This window comes from Dothidotthia symphoricarpi, assembly GCF_010015815.1.
Source record: "Dothidotthia symphoricarpi CBS 119687 unplaced genomic scaffold P153scaffold_4, whole genome shotgun sequence".
NCBI classification, from domain to species: domain Eukaryota; kingdom Fungi; phylum Ascomycota; class Dothideomycetes; order Pleosporales; family Dothidotthiaceae; genus Dothidotthia; species Dothidotthia symphoricarpi.
Window position 1 is genome coordinate 69,511 of NW_022985011.1, and position 17,155 is coordinate 86,665.

Sequence of the window (17,155 nt, forward strand, 5' to 3'; positions counted from 1 at the left end):
GTTCGAACATAGACACAATTAACAGAAAAGTTACAATTCGCTACAAAACCCACTACCCACAAAGCGGACACTTCAGCCTCCCCATGCCCGTGCCCGTACTCGTCCCACCCACCCCACTCTCCTTCTCGACACACGTCTTATGCCAAAGATGCCTACACGCAAACAACACAACAGGACCAAGCTGTGCATCCGCCGCTCCACTCACCACCCCAGACCCCGTGCCTTCAACCCCCTCCATCTCAGCACTTTTCCCCTTCCCCTTCCCCGACCCACTCCCCTCACCAGCCTCCGTACCTCCATCCCTCCTCTCCTTCTCCCTCTCCCGTTCCCTCCCCTCCCACACCTCCCAGACCCCATGCCCAGCCCCAGGGCCCCAGCATCGACCTCGACATCCCTCGCAGACCTGGCCTCGTGGTCGCCATCCCCTTTCGCGCAGCACTTTCAGCTCCGCGACGTTTGTAAACGCTTCTTTGTCCAAGAACCTATTTGCCAGAGCGAGGATGGTCTCCTCAAACGTGTACGCGGCGAAGATTTCCGCGAGCACGGAGCGAAGGTCCGAGAGTGCGGGGGATGAGGAGGCCGATGCACGAGTGAGGAAGCAGCGCAGAATGCGGAGGAAGGAGGGGTTTGTTTGGGTGGTGTGGAGTTGTGTGTGGCGTAGCTGGGGGCGGGAGTTCGATGAGCCGTTTCGTGTGTGTTTTTTGTTTGGTGGGATGGTAGTCGCTGCGAGGAGAGCGGAGAAGGTTTGCTGGACAGATTCGCGCAGTTTGGTGGAGATTTTGTTTGTGTCGATTGTGTCGGAGGGGATGGGGCTTGACGATGCGATTGCGGCGTCGAGGTCGGTGATGGCGGATGACGTGTCTCTGATGAGTCTTACGACCGTGTCGATGAGGTCGAGCCAGAGCATCTCGTCTGATGCTAGTTCTGCTTCCTTCACCTCGCCGTACGCTGACTTTCGCCTGTCGACAATGGATTCCGGAGGCTTGTCCGCTGACCTCGTTTGGCCCTGACACAGCCATATGCCAACCTTGACGTACTTCTGTATATCCTCGAGTAAATCATGCGTTGCTTCTTCGGTATTGGCCACATCAGGACTGTCTGCAGCTGCGCCAATGAGTCCGCTGAGTGCGGTCTCGAGTGTGCTAATGTGCTTCACTAGGCGGCCCATTGCATCTTGGACAAGCCCATCACGAGCCATGAGGATGATAGCTGCGTCTATGGCCCCGCTCTTCTCAAGTGCAGGCAGAATCGGGTCTAATCTCAGGTCGCCTGACTTGAGTAGACTGACAAAGTCTGCAACATGTGAGCTGTTGTATGTACACATCAGTTGAACGTAGCGTTCGATAAGTCCTGATGGCAAGTTCTCATCGATCGCTGTGACTTCATCGGTCTGTACCTGGTGAGGCTCGACGATAGCTTTCAGGTGGTGATACTGAACATCGGAATTATCGTCGAGACCATCGAAAACAGACTTCAATAAGTCAGGCGCATACCGCTTTATCGTCAGTGCGGTCTGTGATGCATCCACAGCAGCTAGGTCACTCGCACGGTCCACGATGAGAGCCTTGACCTCGTTGACCTGCTTGCTGACAAGACCTTTGCCTGGTCGCAAAATGTCGTGTATGCAGTCAAAGACCGCTTTTTCATCTTCTGTGTCGTCAAGGTAGGTCTCCAGCAGCTTAGCATACTGTTGCGCACCCCGATAAACGGACTTGAGCACGCGATGGAATCCCGCCCGTTCAAACAAGGGAACGAGACTCTGAGGACTCGGCGGGTGGTAGATGGAAAGGAGATACTCGACTGAAAGTTGGCAGTCTTCTTTGATGACTTCAGTGGGGTAATTGCAAAGCCCGACAAGGATCTGGTGAAGGGAGGTTCCGGGGAGCATTATGTGTTGAGGGTATTTGGGTAGATTTCGAGCAATGAACATATAGAAGTATATGATGTCTTCCACATCGAAGTTATCCGGGGTCATGACACCAAGGAGGATGTTGACAATGTACTGACGTGTGGGAGTAAATGCTGAGCCACGCTGATTGCCGTTAATGTTGCTTCCGTTTGGCGCTTGTTGTTCTCCATTCAGGAAGCCGTCTTCGAAGGCCTCATTGAGCATACTCATGAAGCTCGATGCATCAAACTCCAACACCAAGCGTAGATATGGAAAAGGTGGTTCGGGGCTCTTGTCGGTGCGCGTCAATACCACTTCGCCTGTGCCTGGCGGCCACTGGATGTTCTTCCCCGAGAACATAAACCGATACATGTCCTTCTTTGCACTGTAAGCCTGCGCATCGTCCATGGATGTCCCAACAGGATACACCCGTCCTGTGAAAGTATAGGCTAAGTAGGGAAAGATTTTCTTCGCCGATGAGATGAAAATATTCTCTGTTTCGTCGATATCAAAGTCAACAAGCTTGAGGAGCTCCAAGATGTTTGTGAGTGGGGTGATAAAGTCGCCAATTGTCTGAGTCCAGACATGTATCAGGGCGTCGTAGAGAAAGTATTGCTGGCAAAGTGTAGTAACCTGATTCATGTCCATGGTGTCGGTGCTCAACCGACAAATCATCTCTTCCAGTTGGCTGCCACGACCAACTCCAGCGTAGAAATTGATGAGATCCTTCAGGACGTTTGGAGGCACAGCTGTAATCTCATCGTCGAGGATGTAGGGCTCGAGAGTCTCGAAGAATGGTTGTTCTGCCGATGCGTCTTCGAACGCATCATACACATCTTCAAACAGGAAATCCAACTCTTTCATGCTTAGAAGACCAGTGAAGCACACTTCGGCGAGCTCCTTCAGACGTGCGTCCCGCGAATCGTCGTCTTGTCGTGAGAAAGTGTATCGCATCGATGCAGTGATCATTTCCAGAAGCTTCTCTTGTACGAGTGCGTGCCGTGCACTGTCGTCATCTGGTAGACCAACAGTCAGTTTGTCAGCATCTCCAACGTAGTACGATGTTGCGAGGCGGATGGCTGCGATAAAATCGCCGTCTTCCATCAACGCCAGTAACCGATCAGCCCAGTTAGAGAGAGTGCCAATGGAGACATCGTTGAAGCCCAGTAGGAACAGCCGGCCTTTATAAGCTCGGAAGCTCATGTAGAAAGCATCGGCAACTACACCATGCATTGAGGCATCTCCTTCTTCAAGGGTCTCAACTACGGGCCTCAGCTGTTGCGAAAAGAGATCTGAATGGTAGATGTGTTTCTGCAACAGGTCGAACGAATCCGTTGTGCGCATCGTGTTATCTTCGAGGATGAGCAGGCGCTGGCTGATAGTCAACACACCCAGAACTGATCTGCTCAACCACTGGACAGCAACAATAGCTTCTTCAGATCTCCATCGACTCCGCGGTCGGAAGCGAAGTTCTGTGGGCTTCTCCTTCTCGGAAGGTGGCGCTACTATACTCTCAACATCGAGGACGGTCAAGACATTCGACCAGCAGTAAACGAGCTTGGTCTTCGAGACGGCGTTTTCGGATCCACCAGACGGCGTTTTCAGCTTCACTGCAGGGAACCATGCCATACATCCGCTCAATGCACCGTGTGGTTCGACCTCCTTTGGCCTCGGAGCCTTGTGCTGTGTCTGTGCCAGAGGCGTGGTCGACACGATGACTAGCAAGTATGGGGTTAGAAGTGCAGTCAGTCCCATGACATCTGTCGGCTGCTCTACGTTGCCCAGTGGAAGCGGGGAGAATGCAAGAACTGAGCTTGGCTTCCGTGGCTTCTCAAGCGACTTTGCAGACAAAGGGTATCTGCCAAGTATGCGAGTGGTCTTAACGGAGCGTGCAATGGCTCCCAGTCCACGGGTCGCAAGGTGCGAGAAGGCCATGCCACCATCATCGGCGGAGACAAGGGCTGTATGACGTGTACCCAAGAACCCTAGGTGGAGAATGGCGACGCCCGAGACGTGACCGTCTGACCTTTTGTTGTCCAAGGTCGCTCTATCCAGTGGAGGGATGTGCAGAAACGGCTTGGCGGGCTTCGACAATTCCCACGTGAAGACATGTCCCGTCGCATGGCCTCCAGCGATAGTCGAGTGATCAGCAGATATGGCCAATGCGGTGATGGCACCACACTCGACAGCTGTTGTTGAGGTCAGATGGAATTACCCTCAAGACGATGTTGCGTGTCATACCTTTGGTGCCCGGTCCGATGATAGATTTGAGAACCTGCTGATAGTCGAATACGAGAATGAAGCCCTTTGATGTGCCCACGACAAGCGACGCAGCGACACTCAGACACGTTGGGCGGCCAAAGTTACGCTTGCCAATTTCTGAAAAGACCTGCCCGGAAATCTTCTTCAATTTGGTCCATCGCACGACTTCCCAAGGCGCTTGTGGGGTCTCGGCCTCGTCTGGCAGCTGCTTGAACAAGATGCTCGATATTGAGGACTGTCGGGAGTGTCCTGACAGGAACGCAGGCGACGCAGCACGTGGTGACGCTAGTGGAGAGAGATTGAGGCGGGAAGAGAAGCGGCGTTCGAAGGGTTGGAGAGAGGGTCGATGAGGGCGGCTAGAAGTGTATGACGCAGGCACACTGCTACTGGGCGAGGACAGGATTGAGCCCTGCGGTGGTCAGACTAGGCGACGTCGTGCTATGCGCCGCAACGTACCTGTATAGAGGGTGTGTCGTCTGGTGTGAGTGTTGATGTTGGACTGCCCGGCCTCAGTACAACCTTTGGTACTGAGAGCTCTCCTATCGTGTCATCTCCTCGTTGTTGACTATCGTGGGTTCGTGTCCGGGCAAAAGTGAAGCCATTGTTCCCACTGTCAATGGATGCAGCCTCATCCTCAGTGTCCTCCTCCACGCCATGCTCCTCGGTCGCGCCTTCCTCTCTCATTGCATGTAGCCCACTGGACATATGGTTTTCATTTGAATGGGCCCCAACGCCCAGCTCAAGCTCATCCTCGTCATCATTGTGAGCGCCGAGAGAGCTCGCGCCCGAATCTGAGCTCATGGGGCTCGTTCTCCACACAGCATCGCTTCACGCGGACAAAGAGGTGTGGTTTCGGGCGTTTCTCGGTTGTGTCGAAGCCACCAATTCGGACCCCAAGATCAGTCGTGGGCGTTGTAGTTATAGGTTGCACGGAGATGGCGGGCAATAGTATGCGATTGCAGATGCTGATGCCTGGACGCGGTTGCAGGGTTTACGGGAGAATCGCCTCGATATTACAATTACTGCGCCGTGGCCGAACACGGATATGACGGGCCTTTGCGTCGACGAGGCACTTCAAGACGATACAGAGAGCGGTCGCGGGGATGCTGGAGGGAGCGAGCTTCCGGGCGCATGCGTGAACGACGGCAGATGCCGTACAAGCTCCGTCGCGAACAAGACCTCCACCGCGACTTTAACACCAATCCGCAAACAACACATTCACAACACACACAATGCCCATCGGACCCACACTGCCACCACATCTCGCGAAACGCAGTCGCGACGACGATGGCGACCGCGCCCCTTCCCCAGATGCTAGCGAAAAACGCCGCAGGGTAGCTGGCCCAGCACCTCCGCCCTCCGCATCACGTACAGCTGGGCCCACCCTGCCACCGAACTTCCCTTCACGCTCGAGCAGCGAAGACAGCGATGCCGGTCCAGCACCCCCACAGCCTCCGAAACGCGTCGCTGGACCCGCGCCACCACCCGCGCCGCTCGACCAACGCCCATCGAACCCGCCAGACGACGACTCAGACAGCAGCAGCGACGATGACTTTGGCCCCGCGCCACCGCCACCCGCAGGCGCATCATATGCATCCCACAACGACAATGGCAGACCCGCGCCTTCGCTCTTCGACACAGACCCCGCGTACACTGAGGCTCCCAAGAAGACAGCACGCGACGAATGGATGACCATGCCCCCCACCCAAGACGACCTCGCCGCGCGCATGGACCCGACGAAACTGCGCGCGCGGAAATTCAACACCGGGAAGAGCGCTGGCGCGTCAAGCGGCGGGGGCATGAGCAGCGCGTGGACCGAGACGCCAGAGCAGAAGCTCAAGCGCCTGCAAGATGAAGCAATGGGCATTATCACGCCGTCAAACGCTGCGTCGACATCTCATCAGAGCTCGAAGAAGAGCAGAGACGAGGAGCGACGCGCGCGCAAGATTCAAGAGAAGATTGAGGCTACGAGGGGGAAGAGTTTGGTTGAGCAGCACAAGGAGAAGGGTACGGGTAAAGTGAAGGAAGATGATCCTAGTAAGCGCGCGTTTGACTATGAGAAGGACATGGCTGTGATCGGTACGGTGAACCACAAGCAGAGGAGGGATATGTTGAATAAAAGCAAGGGGTTTGGGGACCGGTTTTCGGGCGGGAGTTTTCTGTGAGGCGGGAATGGGGTTGTAAATACTTTTGTTATATCCACTTGGATGTTTTGAAAAATACTCCTTGCGCTGTCTCTGATTGGACACTAACGAGCAGTGGGCTGTTGTAGACCTGCCCGATAATACCAACCCCATGTTCTACGTGTTGACTTGAGATTCGGCATATTGCAACTCCTCATTCTGTGCTCCATCGCACGCTAGTAAGTTTGGCTGTGAGGATGGCCAAGGTGTGCTTAGTCTCACAGAAGGCTCAAACGCACCTCCCGCTCAGTTGATCGAGAGAAGCAGAACTAAGCTGCCATCGTAACTATTTTCTATGTTAGAGGCTTTGGCTGTGACAAGAGCGTGCAAGTCGCCGCGTCCAATGTAAAGCCCGATTCAGCCATTTCAATTAGGTGGTATAGAAAGACCTTTCTTTCTGTTCCGCTGCTGTCTAGTTTAGGGCTAGCGTTGAATTGATGACGGTAGAGATTCTTCAGCTCTTGTGGAGATGACTCTGACAGGACTGATAGACCTCACAGGCTAGGCAACGGCCTTCCAACGGTAGCAAGCAGCTCACCTCTCGCGTGAGGCGAAAGGCCGGGAATAGCGCGGTGGTGGGATGCTTGAACACCACCACCCCAAAGCCGACTTGATCGCTGTAGGGGTTAGTTAATCCGACATTCGTAAAACCTGGTACTTGGGGTTTTGTGCCTCACGCCGTATGTTTATATTGAAATCAAGCCGTTTGAGGAGTATTCCTCACGCGTGCTACTATCACGGATTTTTGCTTCAACAATACACGCCCGCAATGAGTCTTGCGTATGTGATGCAGGGTCAACAAATAATCAGGGACATCTCATGCCATGACATTTTTACGTCGGGCGTTAGCCAAGCGTAGTTGAGGTTACATGGGCAAGGCTGGACTCAAGGAAGATCTTCCCGCGATCTAGGCCGCCTTGACTTCGACTTGACGTCTTAGCTCATAAATTCCTGGCTAACCTCTGTCCCAATTTCCCGCAAGCGTATATCTACCACCTACACGGTCTTAGTCTTTAAACTTGCCTACCTGGCGGATGGAAAGACTATTAACCCTGGGAAAATAACTCATGTCCTTCATTAACTAGTCAATTCACTGTTTATCTGCACGTCAATGAATTGTCTTGTTGAAGAAGAAACTGAGCGCAGTGCCCTCACCAAGCTTCGTTTGTGGCTGGCTGAGAAACTTAGCCCTTGCCCTCAAGCGGCTGTGGCGTCTTCGGTCAACCCCTTTCCGAGGCTGCATCACGAAAGAATCATGCCCAAGGGATGATTTCAACGCCAAAGATGAAAACCATTGAACAACAGGCGTGACTAGTCTGGTGTGAGGTGTCGATACTTGAATTCATCTCATCCCGTTGTTTTTCCCATCTCCTTTGGGCAATTCAGCAATTTGATAGTTGCACACGGTTGGCGTGCAATGTTGTTTACCAAATTCCTCCTTCTGGAGGCTTCGGTCAGCGCACTCAACACAGCTGTTCAAAACCCCAACGCAGCGCGATGCAGTCTTGTCGATCTTGTTGTTACTGCGTTGCGTAAAGAATCTGGAGCTTCGTCATTCTGCTCGTCGTTTCTCCAGATCTCAACCGCAACCGCATCGGCGACCGTAACTCTCACCAACACAGTGAGCTCAACGTCCATAACGCCAACAACACTCACGGTTACGGAAACCAGAACCACGTCGACTTCGACCACAGATGTGGCTCTTGAACCAATTACTTCCACAGCAGACGCCGTAACCACTACCGTGACAGATACAGTGCAAGTCTTGCCCCCATTTCGGATGTCTCGGCCCAGATGAGTACGATGTTGGCTGACACTGTATGTAGAACCTCGACATCCCTGGCATGTGGTGGGCAAAAAAAGAAGAGAAATGCCCCACAAACTATCAAGCCCACTTCGTCTTCCACTAAGAAGACCATGAGTTCTTCGACATCCTGCCGCTCGACGTCTAAGAGCTCTTCGACTTCGAGTTCCACCACTCGTTCATCATCAACTACTCGTTCATCATCAACTACTCGTTCATCATCAACTACTCGTTCCTCGTCGACTGTCCGATCGTCGGTTGCTGTCGTTCCATCGGTAGTCATCCGTCCAACGTTGATCGTCGCTTCATCTTCGACTATCCGTTCGTCGTCAATCACTTCCTCCTCCTCGGTTGTCCGCTCATCGTCAACTACTCCCTCAACTACGCGATCAACATCGACCCCTCAATCATCCAGCGCCACGAATGTGATCGGCTGTGCCCAGGCACCAGGCTTGTTGAAAGTTTTCCCTTGCTCCCAACTGTCCTCTGCGTGCGGTTGCCTCTCTCTACCCATGCCCACGAAGTCAATCACCCTCACTCGAACAACGCAAACTACTATCGTGAACACCGGTTCTGATGTGAGCACGACCACCGTGACGATCACTCAAACATCCATTATCACAGTAAGGAACACCGTAAGAGCTTACCGAGCAGAATGCGGGCTAACATGGCATAGAACCGGCCTGTCTCTACCTACACACCAACTTTCACGAGCACGTCCACGATAACATCTGTCACCATAACATGCCGTACGTCGAACCGTGCCATCCTTTTGTTCATGATTGTTGCTAACGCATTTTAAACAGCTTGTGCCACACCTACCCCAAATATCTGTGGTACTACCTGTGTCGACCTTCTAAGCGACCCCAACAACTGCGATTCCTGCGGCAACGTAGTAAGTCTTAAACTTCTCCATGTCGTTGATGCGCTGATACTAATCCCACTCAGTGCTCTTCTGGAACCTGCATTAACGGAAATTGCAGCATGTCCGACTGTCCCGTCGGAGGGAGTTGCAACAATGTCGTTACTTGTGGAGGCCTCTCATCGTGCCATTGCAGACAGACCACGAGAGGGATCAACCGCTGTCTGAGTCAAGCGCAATGCCCCGGTTCAAGTGCATGCGATGCTGATTCTGATTGTGGATCGGGTCTGTACTGCGTTACAAACACTTGCTGTGGGGACAATATCAACGTTTGTGTGGGCTATGGCGCTTGCCCCAACACTTTCGCGCCAGTCCGCATGTTCAAGAGGAGGGGCCTGATGGAGAGGGCGCGTTACGACATTGACGACCCTGAGTCTCTTGTGAGGGCAAAAGCCGCTAGCAATCAGTCAAGTTAATGCTGTAAGTTTGTTATGACGAGTTTTCCTTAGTTGTGGGTTGCCAGTTGCTTATATAGATTTAGCACACTTGGACGTTATTGCCTCGGCTTTTAATTTGTCATTCACCTTTCATTTAACGTCATATTATATACCTTATGATCGAGCTGCCATGTTGAAATCATTCTACTATCTTCAATCAATCTGATTCTGATTAAAACTGTATTCCTTTTTCACCTTCGTTAACATATGTTTCTTTTTCAATATCCAGTTTCGACAATCAGGATTAATACACGCGCCTGATGTATATTGTGGAGATTCATCGCGGCTCTAATTATAAGATCCCTAACGTTTTTAATAATGAAGGAAGTTCTGATGTTGAAGTTTAGTTTAATGTTATGATCTATTGTAATTTTGCTACTGCAGTCCAGCACAAGCACTTTCTCCGTAGTAGCTGTTGGAGTTACTTTTCTAGTACTACTCAAAGTCTTAGCCAGCTCATCACCAATACTTCCCCACCGGAGGCATCCTCAAACGGTACCCAAACTCCACCCAACAACAGCCTGAAAGTATTGAACATGCAAAAATGACTTATCGACTCGTCAGGATCTGCACTGTGTGAGAGGATATAGATACACTTCAACAGAAAGGTCGTCAGGTAGCGTTGTAGGTTCACTGCTCACCTCTGCCACCACTGTGCTCTCTCCCAGTAGAACGCAAGGCCTCTCCATAAACAGTTCAAGCTCAAGTACCACACTTAGACCATCTTCTTTGACGATGACTTCAAGTATCACTCAGAGCCTGATCAGCAGCAGTTCACTGCTCTTCTCTTCCTCTCCGACGGTTACTTCGACCGATATGCAAAGCTTATCTAGCAGCAGCTCGACTACGCTACTTATTCATTTCTTCTCAGTAATATTTCCCGCCGGTAGTGTGAGCCTATCGCTCGTTTCTTCGGTTTCAGTGGTCCCTTTGAGCAGCTCTCTCCAGTAACACGCTCCTTGTCACTATCTCCATCTGCTCTTCCGAAAAACGCACTCATCAATCCACAATTTGTTGAAATTTCTGGCGAAGTATTACGGCCGCATGGTGTGCAAATTATCAAATAGTCTTTTCTCTGCTAGGGCTGCGTATTTTTATTGACAAGATCACAAGTTGTGAGTACCGCGCTCGTCTCTATAGAGCGGTACGTTTTTGTCATTTTTCTTTAATGGTATACTCGATAGAACTGTCTTCTAGCACTTTGATCTTCTAGCGCCTGATTGAACATGTGGTCACAACAACAAAGCTTTTCTCATCTACGCGAGAAGAGTGCTAGACTAAGATACAGCGACACCGAAATTGATAGTAACCTGCACGGAATACATCGTTTGTATCGATATCAGCTCACATCTCGTCATCTGAAAACTCTATCGACAAGAGTCAATGAAATGACACATTACATCTTTGCAGGCCTTGGTTCAGTCCAAGGTGTTGTGTACATGCGCCTCGTTTCGTTGTACTTGCCGCTCGAGCGATTGTTCGTACGCGAGAGGTGACCAGGGGTCTTAAACATACAGCAATGCTGTGCCTCAATGCACTCGTACAGTGTGCATCATGCAGTGTGCTAGAAACCAAATTTTGTCGATATTGCAACCTGTGGGTCGATCACGGTCTCACATGCAGTTAATCCTTTAGTGGCTTGTCGAAACATAGCTGAGCCTCTCGTATCCTGTACATACGGGCATATTGCCAGAACAACGCCGAACTCGATGGCAGTCAAGTAACGCAGGTTCGGAAGCTATGTTCGGGAAAGTGAGTGGGAGGGCGGGAAGTGGGTCATTTTACCCCATGTCCCTAATTTGATTGGTGCGGTCAGCTATCGCCTGCATTGGTCCTTCCCCACCGCCAGCCAGCCACAACTCTCCTCTGAATTCCGTTTCTACTCCCGAGCGCCATCCGCTGTCTTTCAATTACGCGTCATGTCCATCTGCATGCCTAGCCCACAGCAAGATCGATGTAAAGGCCACAATGAACACTATGCGAATGTTGATCATCGCTGCACTGGGTTTTGGCGACGAGCTAATTGCATGTTCAATCATGCGCCGGTAGGGGGATTGCACTCTTCTGGCAGGCATCTGCCTGCATCGACCCAGGTGTCTTGCACAAGTTTATGTCCGTTCCAGCTTCTTTTGCGGTAAGTTTTGCGCCACACCTCTCGCAGACCTGTCTTGACTGAAACTTGCAACAACTTTCGTGCTACCTACTCATCCGGCATGCATTAAAACAATAAAGCTCAGCTACGTTGTAGCAAGCCTCGTATGTTTGGGACTCTCTAGATCGGCGAAGGCCGATACGTATTGACAACTCAAAGTTGTGATAATCCATAAATACCCTCCACAAACATCACCTTGATATCGGATATCATCTGCAAAATCGTGTCCACAACAGGTCAACTTCATTATGCCTGACTTCATGCTCGACGAAATCGAAGCATTGGGTAGCTTGCCTTCCCAAACATCAAAGATCGATTCCGGTCGATACACCATTTCATCCACTGAACGACTGAATTTGGAGTCGCCGGACGACCAGGTTCATGCAAAGATTTGGTTCCAGTCTCCAGTATGAGCATCCTTGCAACTCTCATTCGGATCGACCTTGGCCAAACAATCACTGATGTTTCCAGCCACTTAAAGTCAGCACTATTCGGCGTATCGATAATCTTCAACTCTTAGCCGAGTCCCACGATCAAGGCTTTGCCGATAACCCTTCGGCTGGCAACTGGACTTGGTTCGAACTAGCCATACTGGAAGACGAGTTTGCAAAGACACCTCGGGTGAAGGATGGTATCGAGCTTGTCTGGAAGAGCCATCGCAACCGATTTCGCAAGCGCAAATACGGCTGGGTAAGCACACAACATCCTACCCGTTGAACCTTTTTAGCTGATGAATTATTCCAGAAAGAGGGTCAGGAGTTCGATGAAGACCATGATCTTCTACGTGCACTTGAGGTAAATAACGGTTTCGAAATCTAAAGACGTCGACTTACCATCTCATGTTTAAAGGACGGCAACGTCATAGCTGTTCGCATTTGCGCAAGGTTTCCCAATTGGGAAATCGCGGCTCGATCAGGTTATCTTGTAGTCAACATTGGCGACAAAGAATGCAAGTATCAACATACCTTTGCTTCGATCTTCAGCGTATTAACATATCCCATAGTCAAGCGCCAGCCCGTACATTACGACAAGGTCGTCTCTCAAATCGAGACTATTCAAGAGACAATACACGAAATCAACATCCATACCAATACAGCCTTCACAACGACTTTGCCCGACAATCTCTTCCGCGCGGACGTTTTTGGCTCCAGTGGAGAGCGCCCACTTCGCGTCCTATCCCTTGGTAAATCTTTCAGATATTGCTTCGATAGCCTCTCTGATTAGCTTGCAGATGGTGGAGGCGTTCGGGGGCTTGCATCGCTACATCTTCTGAAAGCGGTTATGGACCAGGCAAAGCTCAACAAGAAGCCTTGCGAAGTGTTTGACATGATCGGTGGTACTAGTACCGGAGGGTAAGCCATCTCGTATCTGTCGTGACGCCTAGCCGTTACTGACTTCCACAGTCTGATAGCTATAATGCTGGGTCGCCTACAAATGACCATTAAGGAGTGTATCGACACGTACACAGTGTTCATGAAAACGGTCTTCAAGAGCTCATGGAAAGGCAAGAACGGAGACCTGGTTGCAAACGGCTCATACTATGACGCCAGTATCCTCGAGAAAGTGGTCAAGGACCTTATTCGGGATCGACTCCACAACGAAGATGTCAAGATGGTTGATGAAAGCAAGGATACAAATAATGCTTGCAAAGTGTATGTCCACTCTGCGGCCTTCTCCAAGCTCCCAATATGCTTACAGTATGCAGTTTTGTCATGGCGGTGCGTACAGATGGACCAAGCAACCGGGCGCCCGTCTTTCTACGTTCTTATGTCAATCCACAAGACATTTCTGCAATTCCTGACATCAAACTGTGGGAGGCTGCTCGTGCAACATCCGCAGCCCCACTGTACTTCGCCCCCATGAAGGTCGGCGACTATGAGTTGGTGGATGGCGGCTTAGGCGCCAACAATCCATTGGGATGGTAAGACGCTCGCCTGATCTTGTCGTAGTAGTTCTGTGCTCACTTTGTATAGGCTCTGGACAGAAACGCTGGCTGTGTTTGGACCCGCGCGAAGTACCGATTGCTTCCTCAGCATTGGCACGGGCATTTCAGCTAACGAACCGCTTTCCAATCCAGGAAGGACCAACCCAGTCACAACCGCCAAGGCTCTTTCTTCCATCGCTACAAATACACAAATCGTGCATGTACTTTTCCGTTCACTCATTAACGCATTCGCACCCAAGCCTCTGGAAAAGAAGTACTGGAGGCTGAATATCGGCGAGGAAATACCTGAGCGGGTAGAGCACAAACCGGGTGGCTGGTTTTCAGGGCCAACTGACGTGAAGCATTTGGACAACTTCAAAAAGCTTGGCGAGCTCGACGACACTAGGGAAGAGGTCATTCAGGAGCTTTTAAAGATGACAACTCAGTATGTGAAGTCTCAAGATAGTCAGATTAGCGACTGTGCTGCGGCCATAAGAGCTAGTATTGGACGTCAGGATTTGACCAAGGAGAGTGATAGTTTACGCCCCTAGGTGGGTAAACTTGTCTGAATGGTTATGAGGGTATTTCGTGGTAGATAGTTCAATCGAGTGATCGTGTTTAGTCAAATACGAGTACATCGATTTCCAACTTTCATGAGTTGGCTGTCAGGATATTCTAGGCAAATTCAAGATGACGATTTGTGGAGCCATGATGTCCAACTTCTATAGGATCAAGGGATGGTCTACCTAGGGTTTACTTCTGCTGTTGTTGGTATAACTTCAAGAGAAGAAGAATTGATCCCAGAGGTTTGGGCAAAAGCTGTGTAGAACTTTTGAAGTGTCGCTGTGATGCAGGACTTTTGTCGTGAAATTGCGTTCAGAACCGTTGATGATGGGACAGTCTCACGATTGACTCTCGTAAAGACCAAAATTTCCAACCCATACATCACATTAAGAATAACCATCTTACTCGTTGCATAAACGGATCCATGATACGTTTCAGTAAGCCTGGTTCGAGACTTCCTTGCAAGAACCATTCATACGTCTGCGCCCATGCTCGGTTTCCATCAGCCTCGAGTACGTCCCCATGACACGGTATGATGCTCTCGACGTCCCACTCAGCGACTCGTTTCGCGTCTCGCCGCATGAGCTGGTAGTCTACGCTCGCAATGTAGTATATTAAGCGCTTGAACCAAACTGAGCGTGGATGTGCGCGTTTCGCGAACTCGCGCGAGAAGATGTCTTGTTCGGACGAGGAGGGCTTGTATTGCTGGAAACAGTCAGTCATGTTGATTATGGCAAGGGAAATGCTTGACTACCTCCGTGCACGGTAAATTCATCATCAAGTCCGCCTGAACCAACGTTTTAGTAGGCTTGTGATACCATGCAACACAATAAGTAATGAATCCCTCAAACAACACAGTTTCCATATCCTCCGCAAACCCCAAGACCTTCTCAGGACTTCTGTTTTTCTCTGAGTAAATGAAGTCCCATTTGACATCCTTCCTTTTCCCTTCCAAACCCGGCACACCGATCGTTGTCGCATCAGGCCACACTTTGAGATATTCGCCAATGTACATATGATGACCCAAATCAGCCGCCACGAGGTGCACACCGCCAAGCTGAATAAGCTTCTCTCGTACGGAATTTGAGAGTTGAATCGGGTTGATTAAGAGCATTCGGTTGTCGTGCAGACGAATGGCGGTTGCTCGGTTGCCGACTGCAACGAACTTGCGGTATCCAAATGGTGCGAAGCGGTTGAACGGTGTGGTGAAGGTTGTGACGCCTGGAAAAAGGTCTCGAATGACAATGTCGGAGGTAATCATGGTTGCGGTGGGGTTTTGAGCTCGACGGTCTATTGAGTGTGAGTGCTTTGATGATAGTTTCGATGGTCATGGGCAAATTCCAGACGTTGTGGTGCGCTACAAAAATGTCAGATAACGCGAAGCGGCTGATTCTTCACAGGAGAAAAGAATCCCTTCGTCCAGCAGAATATTTGCATTGCAGGTTTGGGGTTTACAAGGAGAGTTGACATGCGCGATATGAATCATGACGTCATGTTTTCACAAGCATCAAAAACTCGTGGTCGTCCTATAAGATTGAGGTTTGATGAAGTCAGGATGCATTGCATCAATAGAGACGATGGAAACTTCTGCTATTTGAGCAAGTCCTCCGGCTTCATCATCCCACCTTTCAGCATTGCTACCACTGCTGCGGTAGGATCAGCAAATATAGCAGTTCCCGCTAGTTTGATCCCGCCATCACTCTGTTTGACGTAGTGAAACTTGAAAGCGGCCGGGCCAGCTCCGTTCCACTCCTTGCCCAATCTATCCTTGACTCCGGCTCCGTGGCTAGGAGCAACGATGTTCCAGTACAGAGTAGCAACACCAATCATCTCCCAGCCGTCCTTGACCTCCCAGATGACGAGGAATTGAGGTTCGTGGAGATGTTCAGAGAGAGGTGCGTATATCTCTTTACTCAGAGAAGACCAAGAAGCATCGCCTCCAGACACCGCTTCGCCGGTAGACTTGATAAGTTTGTGGTCTGCGGCGAGCCAGTTGGAGTATGGCTCCTTGTCCCAGGCTTTAGCATCGATTGCATTAGTGTATTCTTCCCTATGTACTGTCAAATTGCAATCCAGATCGAAAGAGTCGAGTGTTTAACCACTCACATCCACTTCACACATTCATGGGTCCGCGTTTCATCATCCCAGCCGCCGTAGTGGACGAACGCTTGCTTGGTCGGGAAAGACATCAGCAGTATGTGTGGGTTGGACTGATAAATCAGGTAGATATTTCGCAGTGTTGGTTACTCAGTGAAGTCTTCTGTCAGAGCGATACCCTTTTGTGGGCAATTCTAAGTTCTTATGCTTCGGTCCCAGGTCGCGTGTTGGCCAGCCAAGCAAGCCACACTACCGCTGTGTGCATTTAGAGGCTGAGAAGCTGAAAGATCAGTCAGCCACAGCTTGACCCAAGTGAGCAGACTTTCCGCGGACTTAGAACCGCAGGATTTCCATCTAGGTGAGTATGACCTCCACCGATGAAGTTGGGTGCAGTGCAAGAGTTCGTTTGGCAAATTTACCTTGGAATATAAGAGCAGCAAGTCCCACAGTACTACAAGTACTGCAACCACTATCATACAGTCTATGGGTATAAGATGGTACGTCAACGCCATACCGCGGTCATACTTAGTTATAACTCGATAGTCTTAGCGTGAAGCCACATGGCGTAGAGCTGAGTGTTTGAATGCGGGGAACCAGATCATGCGGTACACAGCTGGAAGATGCTGACGCTAGACTTGTTCTTTGCTATCCCGTGTAGCAGCGTTGAGACGACTCTGAGGATTGACTTATTGCTCCACGTCCCGCCCGGCTCTCGATTAAGTGCAAAGGCCGGAAGTCATTCGTGCTCGCCTGAGCTACATAAAAACGAAAATTCTGATAAGAATTTATACAAAACAGAATAATGCAAAGAACACTAGGAAAATTCAGGGCACACACGTTTTATGGAGATGGATTGTTATGCCGCAACAACGAAGTCGGGGTTTACTCTTAATTCCGACTTATTTAAAGAATAGCTCTGGCG

The 17,155-nt window shown here is 50.5% G+C and overlaps 6 protein-coding genes across 6 annotated transcripts; 3 read left to right on the forward strand and 3 right to left on the reverse strand.

Moving 5' to 3' along the window:
* Positions 1–52: 52 nt before the first annotated feature.
* On the reverse strand, positions 53–4,951 carry P153DRAFT_332726 (uncharacterized protein; the record flags this gene model as incomplete). The annotated part of the gene is made up of 4 exons (XM_033665526.1): positions 53–4,077; positions 4,130–4,559; positions 4,607–4,825; positions 4,883–4,951. The coding sequence occupies 4 exons, from the start codon at positions 4,949–4,951 to the stop codon at positions 53–55; spliced, it is 4,743 nt and encodes a 1,580-aa protein (XP_033526874.1).
* Positions 4,952–5,150: 199 nt separating this feature from the next.
* Positions 5,151–6,414, forward strand: P153DRAFT_363810 (uncharacterized protein). The gene has a single exon (XM_033667453.1). The coding sequence runs from the start codon at positions 5,383–5,385 to the stop codon at positions 6,313–6,315; it is 933 nt and encodes a 310-aa protein (XP_033526875.1). The 5' UTR covers positions 5,151–5,382; the 3' UTR covers positions 6,316–6,414.
* A 1,336-nt stretch (positions 6,415–7,750) lies between these two features.
* On the forward strand, positions 7,751–9,752 carry P153DRAFT_393470 (uncharacterized protein). The gene is made up of 5 exons (XM_033671237.1): positions 7,751–8,089; positions 8,160–8,760; positions 8,814–8,886; positions 8,944–9,032; positions 9,086–9,752. Exons 2-5 carry the CDS (start codon positions 8,251–8,253, stop codon positions 9,473–9,475), a joined length of 1,062 nt encoding a protein of 353 aa, XP_033526876.1. The 5' UTR covers positions 7,751–8,089; positions 8,160–8,250; the 3' UTR covers positions 9,476–9,752.
* Positions 9,753–11,410: 1,658 nt separating this feature from the next.
* On the forward strand, positions 11,411–14,218 carry P153DRAFT_332733 (FabD/lysophospholipase-like protein). The gene is made up of 10 exons (XM_033665527.1): positions 11,411–11,752; positions 11,808–12,055; positions 12,120–12,338; positions 12,393–12,443; positions 12,498–12,597; positions 12,652–12,831; positions 12,880–13,000; positions 13,052–13,300; positions 13,354–13,569; positions 13,622–14,218. Exons 2-10 carry the CDS (start codon positions 11,897–11,899, stop codon positions 14,121–14,123), a joined length of 1,797 nt encoding a protein of 598 aa, XP_033526877.1. The 5' UTR covers positions 11,411–11,752; positions 11,808–11,896; the 3' UTR covers positions 14,124–14,218.
* Positions 14,219–14,517: 299 nt separating this feature from the next.
* P153DRAFT_413990 (uncharacterized protein) lies at positions 14,518–15,495 on the reverse strand (the record flags this gene model as incomplete). Its single annotated transcript, XM_033672127.1, has 2 exons — positions 14,891–15,495; positions 14,518–14,841 (listed from the first exon to the last, which is right to left on the reverse strand). The coding sequence occupies exons 1-2, from the start codon at positions 15,395–15,397 to the stop codon at positions 14,518–14,520; spliced, it is 831 nt and encodes a 276-aa protein (XP_033526878.1). The 5' UTR covers positions 15,398–15,495.
* Positions 15,496–15,709: 214 nt separating this feature from the next.
* Positions 15,710–16,761, reverse strand: P153DRAFT_393472 (uncharacterized protein). The gene is made up of 3 exons (XM_033671238.1): positions 16,653–16,761; positions 16,243–16,513; positions 15,710–16,186 (listed from the first exon to the last, which is right to left on the reverse strand). Exons 2-3 carry the CDS (start codon positions 16,323–16,325, stop codon positions 15,727–15,729), a joined length of 543 nt encoding a protein of 180 aa, XP_033526879.1. The 5' UTR covers positions 16,326–16,513; positions 16,653–16,761; the 3' UTR covers positions 15,710–15,726.
* Between the last annotated feature and the right edge of the window lie 394 nt (positions 16,762–17,155).

Excerpts from the sequence above, each read along its gene's own strand:
- P153DRAFT_332733 (XM_033665527.1), top strand. The coding sequence starts at position 11,897 with ATGCCTGACTTCATGCTCGACGAAATCGAAGCATTGGGTAGCTTGCCT. Across the intron at positions 12,444-12,497 it reads ATCTTCTACGTGCACTTGAG|GACGGCAACGTCATAGCTGT; the intron begins GTAAATAACGGT and ends TCATGTTTAAAG. Across the intron at positions 13,301-13,353 it reads ACAAATAATGCTTGCAAAGT|TTTTGTCATGGCGGTGCGTA; the intron begins GTATGTCCACTC and ends TACAGTATGCAG.
- P153DRAFT_363810 (XM_033667453.1), top strand. The coding sequence starts at position 5,383 with ATGCCCATCGGACCCACACTGCCACCACATCTCGCGAAACGCAGTCGC.
- P153DRAFT_393470 (XM_033671237.1), top strand. The coding sequence starts at position 8,251 with ATGAGTTCTTCGACATCCTGCCGCTCGACGTCTAAGAGCTCTTCGACT. Across the intron at positions 8,761-8,813 it reads CTCAAACATCCATTATCACA|AACCGGCCTGTCTCTACCTA; the intron begins GTAAGGAACACC and ends AACATGGCATAG. Across the intron at positions 9,033-9,085 it reads GCGATTCCTGCGGCAACGTA|TGCTCTTCTGGAACCTGCAT; the intron begins GTAAGTCTTAAA and ends AATCCCACTCAG.
- P153DRAFT_393472 (XM_033671238.1), bottom strand. The coding sequence starts at position 16,325 with ATGTCTTTCCCGACCAAGCAAGCGTTCGTCCACTACGGCGGCTGGGAT. Across the intron at positions 16,187-16,242 it reads CATGAATGTGTGAAGTGGAT|GGAAGAATACACTAATGCAA; the intron begins GTGAGTGGTTAA and ends GACAGTACATAG.